The sequence below is a fragment of the Acipenser ruthenus genome, chromosome 42, assembly GCF_902713425.1.
Source record: "Acipenser ruthenus chromosome 42, fAciRut3.2 maternal haplotype, whole genome shotgun sequence".
NCBI lineage: Eukaryota > Metazoa > Chordata > Actinopteri > Acipenseriformes > Acipenseridae > Acipenser > Acipenser ruthenus.
The window spans coordinates 6,454,027-6,469,147 of NC_081230.1; the positions used below are offsets into that span (position 1 = coordinate 6,454,027).

General features: G+C 44.3%; 1 protein-coding gene across 1 annotated transcript in view; it reads left to right on the forward strand.

Moving 5' to 3' along the window:
* LOC117967016 (protein LMBR1L-like) overlaps window positions 1-15,121 on the forward strand; it is a 40,764-nt gene extending 25,643 nt beyond the window's left edge. The window contains exons 3-17 of the mRNA XM_059011476.1: window positions 2,123-2,156; window positions 2,885-3,024; window positions 3,633-3,736; window positions 4,150-4,276; window positions 4,513-4,581; window positions 5,322-5,386; window positions 5,587-5,659; window positions 6,080-6,163; window positions 6,911-6,987; window positions 7,479-7,556; window positions 8,659-8,732; window positions 9,317-9,407; window positions 9,751-9,817; window positions 10,648-10,809; window positions 12,888-15,121. Of these exons, the coding sequence (XP_058867459.1) occupies window positions 2,123-2,156; window positions 2,885-3,024; window positions 3,633-3,736; window positions 4,150-4,276; window positions 4,513-4,581; window positions 5,322-5,386; window positions 5,587-5,659; window positions 6,080-6,163; window positions 6,911-6,987; window positions 7,479-7,556; window positions 8,659-8,732; window positions 9,317-9,407; window positions 9,751-9,817; window positions 10,648-10,809; window positions 12,888-12,973 (1,331 nt within the window). The 3' untranslated portion in view covers window positions 12,974-15,121. The remainder of the gene's footprint in view (window positions 1-2,122; window positions 2,157-2,884; window positions 3,025-3,632; window positions 3,737-4,149; window positions 4,277-4,512; window positions 4,582-5,321; window positions 5,387-5,586; window positions 5,660-6,079; window positions 6,164-6,910; window positions 6,988-7,478; window positions 7,557-8,658; window positions 8,733-9,316; window positions 9,408-9,750; window positions 9,818-10,647; window positions 10,810-12,887) is intronic.

Consider the following 15,121-nt stretch of genomic DNA (forward strand, 5'->3'; position numbering starts at 1 on the left):
ACAACCATTTAAAAAAAATAAATAAATAGGGCGATTTTATAAGACTTAACCCGAGTTTTGAAAATAATTCAATTGAAAGCATAAGGAGCTTGTCTGCAGTATTGTGTATCATTTCATGTGATGACAATAAGCAGGGTGACCTTCAACGTGCTATCCAAAGCGCTGGAGATCAGCATGCTGCTTCTGTTTCAAAGGTGCCTTTACTGCAAAAGCTGTCTGTTTGTTTTATCTAGGAAGCCATGGGTATTCTTATCCCTTTGGGAACACTCCACCCCCCTCCCTCCTCTCCGACACGGACAGTGCAGACACCTTGCATAACAATTAGTAAAGATCCAGGAGGACACGGAGTACAGGACAGCAGGGGCTCGCTCGCTCGCTCACAGGGGAATCGGATTGAATAGCAGCCTGGGTGCGGTAATGTCATTGCAGTACAGCTGTGGATTTTACACTCCAACTGTGATGCATTGGAGTCCATCTGCACACTGTATATTACCAGACCGTGTTGACTGTCCAGTTTGTTACCATTCTGCATAGATAGCACAGGGACACTTCCTCCCTCCCCCTAATTAAAACCGTATTCTCCCCAGGAGTTCTGTATAGCTGGGATCCCTTTTAACAGACAAATAAAATTGCGGTACCTTTAGATATATAATGAGACAATGAATTTGAATAATATTAAGATATTGAATAATGAATAATAATCGTTCCTAATTTGTACACAGGCTACGCTGCTCCATTTCCCCCCTGATCCTTTGCAATCTTTTTTTGTGTTTTTGGCAGAGCTTGCACCATTCCTTGCTGTAAAAAAGCCATTTCCGTTTTTCCCCCACATATAACATCATCTTACCCACTGTCACAATGTTCATTTTTTTCCACAGTTCCCCTCTTTCGGTTCTTCCAATTCGTTGCTCTTCGTTGACTATCAGGTTGCTCCTTTCTCGACATTATTTTTCTTTTTTCATCATGCGTTTCGGGTTTGGTAATTTCCACATTTCATTGTTGCTATTTTTGATTCGAAAATAATAAGCTATTTTTTTAGCAGTGATTTTTCACGTTTCAGCCTCTCCAAGTGCTTAAAACGGAAAACCCGCCCCTTCAGCTGTCTGATTGGTTAAATGTAGTGTCAAGACGCAACACGGCTGTCATGTGGTTCTAAGATTTTTTTTTTTTCATCCAGCGCGCGCAAGTGATCGTCTGCTAGCAGCTCAATCACTCCTTATTAAAAGCACAGTAGCATCTGCAAGACGGGCAGCTCTGGGCTTTTCTGGGCGGTGACAGCCACTAATCCGAGCGCCCTGGCCAGCTGAAAAGGCATGGGGAGAACCCTGCTGTACCGCACGTTATATCACTCTTGTGTGCTAAATAATCCTGTTTCTGCTGCTGTTGATTTTGTTATTCATCCATAACCTTGGGTACAACCTAAAGCCGTTTTCAGTCTCCTGTTTTTTGTTTTACATGATCTTTATTGGCTGGGATCAATGCTGTCATAATCAAATGCAACACTGAGCTACTTAGCCAGTCTTTCTCATGTCTGCAGGAATTGGAGCCGCTTTCTCTGCTGGACAGAAAGGGTCACATTCCGATTTAGAATTCCACTTCACATAAGCTAAAATTCGAAGGGCTTAACGTTTCGGCTTAACTATTCACACCCCTAGTCTTAGTTACCAGCTCTGACACGAGAGCTGCTTGCCTTTCTCTTCTCTGACGTCACCTTGTTCTATCAGAGTGCTGCTTGCGTCTGCAGCCCTCTCGCTGTCTCGTTCCCCTGCATTGTCCCGGGTCCCCTGCGCACTGGCATGAGTCACCCTTGAGCCTTCATGTTCCTGGCTGGCCCCCAGACTGTCGGCCCGTGCAGATCAGTCTAATTTTAGGACCCCGTCTCTCTTTGCAGCTGTTGCCGGCCGCTAGCATGCAATTTGTTTCTTTTGTTCTTCCCTGAAGTCAGTGGTGAATGTGAACCTGTGTGCGCACCTGCTGGCCAGGGAGGGAAAATGCTACCAAAAATGCTGCAGAGTGTGTATATATATATATATATATATATATATATATATATATATATATATATATATAAAAGGTTTATTTAGCTTGTATTTGATTCCTGTGCCCTTTTTCTTTCTTTCAGATGACAGCGAGGATGCGACTGTCAACAGAATTGCGTAAGTGCAGCTTCACCTGTGTGATCGGCCCTGCTGCTGTAGTGAATCAGTCTGAAGATGTTCTTCACAGTCACTGGGCAGCAGTATCCGTCACTTCTGTGCTCAATTCATTTGTCCTGCGCCTTCTTAATCCCTCTGTAAATATTCTACTTAAGCTGGATGCAGTTGTATTTTATGGCTTTTTTTTATTGTAGATTTAAAAAAACAATCCCTCAGACAGTCCAAACTAAAGATTGAAAAGAAATCAAACCACTTCTGTGTGCTCTCAAAACAAGCAATAAAAACACCTTGTATAATAAGATATGTGCATTTTATACACAGTGCTGTTTTGCTCTGTTCTTTTGACTTTACCCCTCTGCACTCCAGCATTGCAAAACCAACACCGTTCACACTTCAGCAATCCAGCAGCCTTTGACCCTGCAGTCCTTTACACTGTCAGGAATCCAGCTCATTGTGAAACATCAGTGACCATTCAATCATTAGACTCCTTAAACCTGCCTTTATCACCCTCGAGTCTGAGATAAGGCTGCTGTTGAGGGCTTGTTTAGTAAGGTTAGCTAATGGAGTGCATAGTTCACACTGACGCACAACTCGTAATGAACTAACGAAGGGTTAAATCTATTTCCCTTTTCTTAAGGATGATTGCCCCCTTTTAAAAGTAGAACTCCATGAATTTTTGCAGTGAAATGGTATGCGGTACTTATAGCATTGCTGTCTCCTTTCTGTAGGCTGTGGCTGTGCACCTTCACTCTGGCCGTGTCCGTGGGAGCGGTGCTGCTCCTGCCCTTCTCTATCCTCTCCAACGAGATCCTGCTCTACTTCCCCCAGAACTACTACATCCAGTGGCTCAACGGCTCCCTCATCCACGGTGAGTGGTACTGCGGCTCTGTGCAGCACAGGCCATGGTTCAGTATTTAACTCTTAACACCCGTATAGAGTTCTAGGATGTCCCAGTCCGCCAGCGATTTTTAATAAGTGTTCAAATTAAAATCCAAAGCCTGCTTTACCACATGTAGACTTTTGTTGGAGGAGGCAGAAGTTTTATTCTGATTGTGTTTATAAACTTCTCTCGCATATAAAATCTTCAGCAGTGTAAAATATGAATTGCCCTTGTTTTTAAATCTTTATGTTTTTATATATATATAATATCTATTCTGTTTTACTTTTTTGCTTGCTCTTAAGCTTCCGTTAGTTGCCTATTTTAACAGGTGAGAATTAAATCAACAGTCTTGTTACTGTAATGGTTTAAATTATTTGCACCTCAAACTTGTTAACCAAGAGAACAGACCTAAATAAAACATTTGCCTTAAACCGGTGCTTCCTTGCATTTAAAGTTCACTGTTATTTCCAGTAGGTTACAGTAGATCATTTCTGAGCTGCCTGAAAAAACTCTATCTAATGGCGCCTCCTGGTGGCTAGATAAGAAATTAATTTGTTGAGTGGCAAGGTGCCTGACCCTCTTCCATCTCTCTGCAGGGCTCTGGAACCTGGTGTTCCTCTTCTCCAATCTCTCCTTGGTCTTCCTGATGCCATTCGCCTACTTCTTCACTGAGTCCGAGGGGTTCGCTGGATCCAAGAAGGTAAGCAAGCACTGAAACACGACACAGCCAGCTCGCAACACCTCCTTCACACGGCTACACAGAGGAGCTCCGCTCGGCTCGTACCAGCTCCTTCACACGGCTACACAGAGGAGCTCGGCTCAGCTCGCAACACCTCCTTCACACGGCTACACAGAGGAGCTCCGCTCGGCTCGTACCAGCTCCTTCACACGGCTACACAGAGGAGTTCGGCTCAGCTCGCAACACCTCCTTCACACGGCTACACAGAGGAGCTCCGCTCGGCTCGTACCAGCTCCTTCACACGGCTACACAGAGGAGCTCGGCTCGGCTCGCAACACCTCCTTCACACGGCTACACAGAGCTACACACGACTACTCACTCTGGTCTCCATGCCCTGGTTGTGACCCCCCTGTCCTCTCTCTTGCTCTCTACAGGGTGTGATGGCGCGGGTGTATGAGACCTCCGTGGTGCTGCTGCTCCTGACCCTGCTGGTGCTGGGGATCGTGTGGGTGGCGTCGGCCATCATGGACAACAACGCTGCCAGCCGGGAGAGCCTATACGGTGAGAGCATGACTGCACCGGGGCACATGGGCTGCTGGTGCGCCACTCCACCCAGATCAAATGTTTCTAATGTTTTAATCTTTCACCTCCATGCATTTCTTTGTTAGCTTGCCACGTAAAAAAAACGACAAGTGCCACATGTTTCTTGGAACTGTTTTACCTTGGCATCCTTTGAGTTTGAAGTAGTGAAGTTGCTGCTGACAGTGCTGATGTTCCTGTGTTTGTCTGTGTTGCAGATCTGTGGGATTATTACCTGCCCTATCTGTACTCCTGCATCTCTCTGTTCGGAGTCCTGCTGCTGCTGTGTGAGTAGCTTCTAATCAGAGCCTGGCGGGTGGGTGTGTCTGTACAGTGCTGTCTAATCAGAGCTGGGCTGGCTGGTGGGTGTGTCTGTACAGTGCTGTCTAATCAGAGCTGGGCTGGCTGGTGGGTGTGTCTGTATACAGTGCTGTCTAATCAGAGCTGGGCTGGCGGGTGGGTGTGTCTGTACAGTGCTGTCTATCAGAGCTGGGCTGGCTGGTGGGTGTGTCTGTATACAGTGCTGTCTAATCAGAGCTGGGCTGGCTGGTGGGTGTGTCTGTATACAGTGCTGTCTAATCAGAGCTGGGCTGGCGGGTGGGTGTGTCTGTACAGTGCTGTCTAATCAGAGCTGGGCTGGCGGGTGGGTGTGTCTGTACAGTGCTGTCTAATCAGAGCTGGGCTGGCGGGTGGGTGTGTCTGTACAGTGCTGTCTAATCAGAGCTGGGCTGGCTGGTGGGTGTGTCTGTACAGTGCTGTCTGCGATTCAATGCAATACAAGAAGAATCTTTGTTGTCAGATGGTTTTTGGTACCAATCTTGCACTACTTAAATTAGGATAAGGTAGTCCAAGATTATTGCTAATTGGGGATTGTGAAGCCATTAATAACATAAGTACCGACACATTTAGTGTGTCTGTACAAATCTGTGTGCTCCTTTTTACCCTTGACATGTTCACATCCTCTAACTATTTCTTCTCTCTCTCTCTCTCTCTCTCTCTCTCTCTCTCTCTCTCTCTCTCTCTGCAGTGTGCACCCCGTTTGGACTCTCCCGCATGTTCAGTGTCACAGGGCAGCTTCTCGTCAAGCCCAGGGTAAGTCCACAGTCTCGCCTGTGCAGCTGGGAAAGGTACCATGCCATAGCTAGCTTGCAAGATTGAGACAGGGGGGCATTTTAGTATTTTAATGGGGTGTGTAAGAAGGTGTGTGATGTGAGGGGGGTAACGCTGTACCAGTGATGTGTTAATGTCTCATCTCTCTCTGTCTCTCTGTCTCTGTCTTCCTCCAACCCCAGCTCCTTGAGGATCTTGACGAAACCCTCGACTGTGTTGGCTTTGAGGAGATGGCTCTCTCCCGGAAACTCAGCGGTGAGTCACAGCGAGAGAGTGGAAAGACACTGCAGGGACAGTTCAGGCACAAATTAGTTCAAGTGTGGTTATGCTACGAGTCTTTGTTGAAACTGTTAAAAGCCATATAAAGGACTACCTTGGTGAAGAACAAATCGAATGCAGAAAGTGACCAACTTGCAGACTTACGAAAGGTCTGAACTCCTGTAAGTAAGAAACACAGCACTGGAAAACTAGGATTGTTACAAAGCTTTTTGTCTTTACAATAAATCTTCTTAGTTTTGTCATTTTCGATCTCTACTAAGACATCTATCTGCAGGTTTTCTAAAACAAAGCTGCGTTTGCTAGGAGAGCAGTATTTCACGGTGTGTAGTATGCGGTCCTGCCCTGTAGATGTCCTGTGTGCTGCCTTGTCATTCAGTCCTTCTCTCCTGGTTTCAGGGAACACGTCTTGTTGGATAAACTTGAACGTAGAGGCGTTGAAGCAGCAGTTCCTCGCCATCCAGGCCAGACGCATCGCCCTGGGTAAGAGCAGGGAGGGGTTAGGGGGTCTGTCTGCTACATACTACACACACATTCTCCATGTCAAGGACTAACGACCTTAGCAAAAGTTTTGTGTTTGTTTGTTTTAACTGCTAATGTCATTATTTCTCAAAGTACATTTCGGAACCAAGTTTACATACTTACACTTTAGAACATACTGTGATTGGACTTGGTTAGGACATTCTCACATGTTAAGAATATCTGGGGATATAAAGAGTGCACATGCTGTACTCTACACTTGCATATTCACATCTACATGGTGGTCTCTGTATTTATAGCTGTAGCAAGGGATGTCTGCAACTTACTTTCTTAGATTATTATTATTATTATTATTATTATTATTATTTATTTCTTAGCAGACGCCCTTATCCAGGGCGACTTACAATCGCAAGCAAATACAAATACATTCAAGTGTTACAATACAAGTCATACAATAAGAGCAAGAAATACAATAATTTTTTTTTTTCAAGTGTGACAAACCACAATTCAATAATACAGCAGATAATAGTGAAAGTTACATCAGGATATGATTAAATAGTGATAGTTACATCAGGATATGATTAAGTACAAAATACTACAGGTTAAACACTTGGCAGATTTCTTAGATGAAGAACAAGTCTTGTATATATAGATAGATAGATAGATAGAGAGGCAAGCACGACTGAGTCATCACAAGCAGAAGGAATCTTTCAAGGTCGCTCTCTCCTGAATTAAGTTTCTCTATCTCAGAGATGCGGAGGAGGGCGTCTCCATGGCAACGCAATCTGGGTTACCCACTCGCCATGCTGCTGTTACTGGCTTTGACGGTGAGTGAGTAAGAGTACTGCTGCATTCCAAAGTGTTAGACATGATTAGAGACCAGGTTACACCTTGGAGCCTGATCTCGGAAGCTGCAAGCTTGGACCTGCTCGGTACCTGGACAGGGAGTCTCTGTGGGACCTTCTGTGCTGCAGAAAGCTGTGATCTAGCCACATACAGGGCCTGTTTTGCCCAAAGTTGAAAAATGTAGGTTTTCAGGGATGGAAATGTGACTATTCCACACCCATTCCAGGTTTTACTGTGAGCTTGATTAGCCACAGCGTATAGATAACAAGCTCAGGACGGTCTTAAACTTGTAGTAAAACCAGGAATGGATCAAACTACTATGCAATGGGAGTCTTATTTCTGTCCCTGCTTTTCAATGTTGGTTTATACTGAATAAACACCTTACAGATATGCTCACGTTTTAAAGGTGTAGGAAAAGAAACGGATCCTAACCCCCCTCTTCTTTCTCTCTCTCTCTCTCTCTCTCTCTCAGGGCGTGTCAGTGCTGATAGTTTGTTTCCATGTGTTGGAGTTGCTGATTGATGAGGCAGCCATGCCCAGAGGAATGGAGGTGAGAGTCCCCCAGTCACAGCGATACACACAGCTCTATTAAACTGTAACACACACACTCTCTCACTGTTCAGTATATAGGAACGGATCTGTTTTTAACAGGTTTTGTCAGAGCTTGTTTGGGTTTAAGTTTAATGATGGCATTATTTAGATCCGTCAGAAATAAAGTGTGTGTGTGTGTGTGTGTGTGTGTGTGTGTGTGTGTATACGCTGCTGTGCAAAAGCCTTAGACATTTTTCTACTCTAATGCATTATGAGCATCAACAATTTACTCAAAGCCTCCACTAGTGTTTTCTGCTATTGTAACAAACTTGCATTGAGTGAAATAGCTTGCATCACTTGATTTTCAAGGTGTGGTATCCAAAGCATAATCAACAAGTACAGAGAAACAACATCTGTAATTGACAAACCCAGAACTGGAAGACCCAAAAAGCTATCTAACAAGGATGAGCAATACTTGAAGATTAATATCCTTAAGGAATAGAAAGATGTCTAAGACATGCAACATGTCTAAGATTTTTGCACAGCTATTTATATATATATATCAAATTCTCATTCTTAGCACAGGAAAGAAAACTATTTACCCAAACTGTGATCAGGATTGTGTCTTGTGTGTGTTTTCTTTTAAATGTTATCAATACTGTCAAACCTGCACCCTTTTAAAATAATCTCCACTAATAGATATTCCAGTACTCAATAATCTGCCTCGCCTGATTTAGACTTGCTTTCCAATCCAGAATGATGAATGAATTAAAACACTGTAATATACATTAACAGTACGTGCAGGTGACCTTGTCTCTTACAGTAATAGTGTCTTTTAGTTTTGCATCAAAGTGTTCACAAAAAGACACTCAATACCAACTGTGTAACTTACTATAAATCATATTTTTCTTTAAAACAAATAAAATAAAAACAAGAACACAATCCACATAGTTAAAGCAGTTGTGTCTTCAGAATGCTGGTCAGTCGGTAGCCTGTTGTGCACAAGACAACACTTCTGGTACTGGGAGGAGTCTGTGTTTTGAGTAGCTGGGCGAGGCTTGATGATGTAACATATGGAACCTGCTTGCGCTGCATTCTGAGTCCCCTGTCTGTTTCTGCAGGACCCCGGCCTGGGAAAGGCCTCCTTCTCTGTGTTTGGCTCCTTCGGGGCAGCTGTGCAGGTCGTGCTCATCTTGTATCCTTGTCGGCCAATAGCAGCTGCTGTCGTGAGAGGTTCAGCCAATCGGCACCTCGCAACCAGACCAGGGACTGTGATCCTGCTTTAACATGAGCTGTGACCCGTGATTGAGCAACAGCAGGGTGTTTCCTGGGATCCGCGTGTCCGAATGTGATGAAACCTTGCAGGACGTTTGTCACAATGTGTTTTGTGAATCGTACTGTACTTTTTCGATCTGTTTATGATTTACTGACCAGATTATTAACATTGCGACGTACAATAAAAATACAGTACAAAAAAAGTATATTTAAATCTTGCAGCCGTGTCTCCCTTTAATTAAACTAGAACAGGCATGGAAATAAGACTCTCATTGTAGAGCAGTTTGATCCATTCCTGGTTTTACTATGAGTTTGACACTCCTGAGCTTGTTGCCTATACACTGGGGCTAATCAAGCTCCTAGAAAAACCTGGCATGGATGCAACTGCTCTGCAACAGGAGTCTTAATCCCATCCTTGTAGAAAATGTACGGCAATAACAAACACGCACCAACTCCGAGTGCAGGCCAGTCGAACCCTTGTTACCCTTGACCTATTGCCCTCAGCTACCTGATGGTGTCCTCTGTGGTGGGGTTTTACAGCTCCCCTCTCTTCATCAAACTGCTGCCCAGGAAACAGGACACTGCAATGACCAAGGTAAGCAGATTTGTTTTTATACAGGGCGGTTCTGTCTCTGCCTCTGGAACGGTCTGCTGGTCTAACTGCCCTCGAGCCCCTCCTTTGAAATAAAACTGTTCTCGTGCGCAGTCAATGCAATCGGCATTCTCAGTTATTGATTGTTTTAGGGCTTTAATGGCTTCACCCCAGATCAGTGGCACTGCTCAAGGTCCCTGCTGTACAACCACAGAGCGTCCTCTTGGTTTGCACTGTCTGCTGCCGGAACAGTGTGCAGGGATTATGAAGGTGTGATTGCATGGATGCCTGTGTTGTTTTGTAGTCTGATTCAGTATCTAACCCTGCATTTTTCGCTCTGTATTAGATCATTGGGAACTGCGTGTCCCTGCTGGTCCTGAGCTCGGCACTGCCTGTCTTCTCTCGAACTCTGGGTAAGTGATGCTTGTCCCCTACAGTTTCAGATGGCTTATCTCAGGGGGGTTGTAATGTGGATTCAGGATCACGACTACTAGAAAACACTTCTTTCGTACACAGACATGAGTCTAATTTCATAACCAAGTTTCATTTTAGCAATTTTCTGGTGCACACCTTGGGAGTTGATAAGAAATCTTTTGTTCCTGAAAAATGGGTTTTGTGCTTGCTTGTTAATCTAGTCCTTGATCTGCCCTTGTGGGGATCTGTTCGGTCACCCTGCCCCTCTGATCTCTGGGTAAAGGAATGGTCACAGTGAACTCTGGCAACTGTAGTTGCGTTCTGATTTACTTGCAGTACTAATTCCAGCCAGCAGGGGGCTGTAGTGTCAGCTGGATGATGTGTGAGAGAGCTGAAGAGGTGTAGTTATATTAAACAGCCACTCGGAGGAGCCAGATCCACTTTAGACTAAAGCTGCATGCAGTACAGTACTACCTTGAACTCCTTGTAGAAATAAGCTGAATTGTTACCTTTTAATTATTAACCCTAACCCCAGACATGCTATAAATCTTGTATGAGATCAAATAAGCACCATAGAGTATTTGTGAAAATTCAAGTACATCTTATGCTGTTTAAATAACATAGTTCAAGTTTAAAAAAACAACCCTTTTTGTTTTAATAGTAGTTCACGAGTACAATCTTTATTGATGACGTCTCCTATAACAGTAAAAGACACCTTACACACAACATTTTAACCCATGTAAACCCATGGGTTCAGTCCCTGTATTGTGACTGTGTTGTTTCAGTGAGTTCAGTCCCTGTATTGTGACCTGTGTCGTGTGTGTTTCAGGCATCACTCGTTTTGACCTGCTGGGAGATTTTGGCCGGTTTAACTGGCTGGGGAATTTCTACATCGTCTTCCTGTACAACATGCTGTTCGCTGGACTCACCACCATGTGCCTCGTCAACAAGTTCACCTGGGCCGTGCAGGCCGAGCTCATCCGGGCCTTCGGTGAGAGAGTGGGGGGGGGGACGGGGACGCGGACACCAAACCTCACACCTCCCGATCACCCAGCTCTGTCCCAGTCCGGAGTCCAAACCTCACACCTCCCGATCACCCAGCACTGTCCCAGTCCGGAGTCCAAACCTCACACCTCCTGATCACCCAGCACTGACCCAGTCCGGAGTCCAAACCTCACACCTCCCAGCACTGACCCAGTCCGGAGTCCAAACCTCACACCTCCCAGCACTGACCCAGTCCGGACTCCAAACCTCACACCTCCCGATCACCCAGCACTGTCCCAGTCCGGAGTCCAAACCTCACACCTCCCGATCACCCAGCACTGACCCAGTCCGGAGTCCAAACCTCCCAATCACCCAGCACTGACCCAGTCCGGAGTCCAAACCTCACACCTCCCGATCACCCAGCACTGTCCCAGTCCGGAGTCCAAACCTCACACCTCCCGATCACCCAGCACTGTCCCAGTCCGGAGTCCAAACCTCCCGATCACCCAGCACTGACCCAGTCCGGAGTCCAAACCTCCCGATCACCCAGCACTGACCCAGTCCGGACTCCAAACCTACAAGCCAGACCTCTTATAGAAACGGCCTCTAATTTGATCAAACAGTTCATGTGTTCGTTGTCCTGTAATAGTGTTCTTAAAGGGCTGCATGTTCCTTTCTTAGTTGTTTTGACCTGTTTCAAATATTAGCAATCATTCTGAGCGCTTCTTATTGCAAGTTCTCAAGTACTGTGGATTTTTATTTATTTATTTTTGTGTGTCTGTGTTAAGGTACTTCACCTGAGTTCAGGAGTTGCTCTTCAGTTCTAGTTGCCTCCCATACATCTTTCTAATGTAGTCTAGATCAGAACAAATGTCTTTTAAAGAAGTACAAGGCAGGGTTGTATAGTGAACTGATCTAGTCTACATTGCATATTCTATGGCAGGCAACTAGACTAAAGTGCAGCTCCTGAACTCGTAGTCACCTTAACACACTTATGAATATTTGAGCAATTCCCAGAATCACTCGGGAATAATTGCAAACCTCCTAAGGAAATGGGATGGTTAAAGGAAGATCTAATTTTGAAGCTGCTGTACTCAACCTCAGAATTCTCCTGTTTTTAATTCAGCTTGTTTATTGTCCCATGATAAGTGTTCTCAAGTGTTCTTAATAATTCATCACCGAATATGAGTCTTGTGTATTGTTTGCGGAGAGACAGCAATACAATAGTGTGCGTGTGTGTGAAGGAGAGATGATTTATAGAAAGGGGCAGCTTCTCGAGTGGAGGCGCGTGTGTTTGTGTTTTGGGTCGGTGCTGTGCTCTTAAGGTACCCCCCCTCCCCCTGCCCCTCCCCCTCTTACAGAGCTGCACCCGTCACAACCCTTTCCTCAGATAGAAACCCACACAATCCTCTCAGGAAAAGCCTTTCTGTTCTCAGGCCCATGCGTAATGCTCCCCTGGGGCTCCTCACTCATACCTAATCTGAGCTGCTAGCCATTGTGCAGGAACAGCCCCTTGCCGGCCTTGATAAAGTGTTTCACATGGGGGCACCTTGCCTTCCGAGTATAAATAAACAGAGTCCCGGGACGCACCCAGCCTGCCTGCACTGTACGAGAGACGTGAGATAGCATCTGAGAACACAAAGAATCTGGGTTATAGAACACAGCAGTGCTGCTGCAACCCTGCATTTTAAAACACAGCATTCCAGCACAGCCATTACCTAGTCTAAAAACACTCCATTCTCAGCTCTCCGGCACTGTCATTATGCATTACATTAATAATAATGAGCTCTAGTCTAAACACTCCATTCTCAGCTCTCCAGGGCCGTCATTACCAGCACCTTAATAATAATGAGCTCTAGTCTAAACACTCCATTCTCAGCTCTCCAGCGCTGTCATTACCAGCACCTTAATAATAATGAGCACTAGTCTAAACATTCCATTCTCAGCTCTCCAGGGCCGTCATTACCAGCACCTTAATAATAATGAGCACTAGTCTAAACACTGCATTCTCAGCTCTCCAGCGCTGTCATTACACATAACCTTTTAGCCATGGAATATTAACCATTGTGTGTCTGTCTATTTCAGGTCTTCACAAGCTGCCACTGCCAGTATCGCGAGCCAGGAATTCCACCAAACTCATCTCAGCCAGTGGGCTTTTGAAGGTCCAGTAATGTCACCAAAGACCTCCGTTACCTAGCAACATCTCATCTGAGCCAAGGACAGATTGCTACAGAGTTGCCAATCTGCCCAGACATTTTTATAAAAAAAAAAAAAAAAAAAGTTCTTATTTTGAGGTACAGTCAGTAGGAGCTTAGCCAATGAGATTGGAGACCGTACAGGTGGTTGACCAATCATATACTGGAGACTTGGACCAGTGCTGTTCATTTTGGAATCTGTTAAATCTGCCTTGCTATTGGAGGATTTCAGTCCTGAGATCAGGAAGTGTTCAGTAATCTTTGGGCAAAGACAAAAGTTGATGGATTTAAGAGAAGAAAATGAAAGGACACCCGCACCTGGGGACTTGTGCCTGTCTGAATCCAGCCTGAGCCCCCACCCCCAATAGGAATAACTGTTCTTTTGTGATACTAAATGCTGGCCATTCAACTACTGTTCACGGGTGGGTGATGGATTCTGTACCAAACTCAAGGAGATAGCAACAGACTTCTGGAATGTGTTTTTAAACTACAGACTGCTCACACAATCGTATATAAGCCCTGCTCCCAGCAACCCCAATCACTATGCAGGCAGTCCAGACCTTCTTCAACCAGAAACTGCTGTAGCGCATTACAGACCACGTCACATGAGAGCTCTGTACCCATGTGCATTGCTCTGTGTACATCACACTGCACGGGTGGACTCATTACTGGACTGAGTGGGGCATGATGGGACTTGTAGTTCATTCCATTCCTGTCTGGCAGCCCCATGGACCAAGGTCACAAGAGGAGGGAAAGGGGGTGTCCAAAAAGAATGCCGGATTTTATTTTAAAAATGGAGATAGACCAGGCTCTCCGAGAAACAGGGTCAGCCCCCATGTTTCTAAACCTTTTAACGAGAAAGTGGAAATGAAGCAGTGGGATTCGTTGCTTTCTGATCCAAGCAGGGCCACACATGCTGGAAACAAGATTTTTAAAAATGTGATTTTATTAAAAAAAAAAAAAAAAAAATTAAAAATGGACTCTCAACCAAATCCTGGATCCCAACGAAAACACTACATTGTGTTTTATTTTGTTAAAAAATTCGACAGACTAACCATCGTCATGGGAAAGAGCCAATCCACCGGTCACATGAACTGCCTGTGGCGGGTATTATTGGATGGACAATCTTGTGTGACCACTAAAACTGTGAAATGTTTACATTGACAATGAGCAGTGCAATAGAGTAAAAGGGGAGGGTAGATTGTGGCTAGTTTTGTGTGTAACGTTTAGTTTTCGGATCCGTTCTTACTCTTGTGTGTGATGTCTGCATTGGTGGTGTTGTTGAATGCTGGTCACTGTGAAAGTGTGATTTACTACGGAACAGAAAAGCTGCTTGGTAATTAACTATGTGTGTGACGTTTGCCATAGTGCTGTGCCACAATCTTGATTGCTACAGTGATAGCCTTTGGTCAATGTTGCCATAGTGCTGTGCCACAATCTTGATTTATTACAGTGATAGCCTTTGGTCAATGTGGCAAGGTAATTTTTTATTTTTTTTTTTTTTCCCCAAAAACAAAACTTTTAATTATCTGTGTGTCCAATTTGAAAGTAAGTAACACTAATCAGTTGTGGCACTAAGCTATTGTTTTTAGTTATTTCAAACTGCTTCACTACAGACCAGACATTTGTTTGTTAGTTTAGCAGTTTGTTTAAAGTATCTAAGGTAGTTTTTAGCTGCAGGTAGAAACACACAAATTACTTTACTCATTTTAATAATTATATATATATATATATATATATATATATATATATATATATATATATATATATATTATTATACAACCAGCAATAAGTTAGGACTACTGTATATCATATTTCATCAAAAAGGAATTACCGCCTTGCATGTACAGTTGGGGTATTATAACAAATACAATATTTATAAGAAAACTTTGATTTGTTATTGAGTATCAAAACGTCAATATCTTGGCATATCTCTGGCAGGATTGTTGGTAACCAAGATGGCATTGCTTCATGGCAACACAAAGGTCAGTTTGTGTGTGTGTGTGTGTGTGTGTGTGCGTGTGCGTGCATCTCTGCGTGTGCATCTCTGCTTGTGTCTGTCTCAACTCTGCCCAGGAAAGGGACACACATTTTTTTTTCCAAATAAAAACAGTCTTGAGTTTT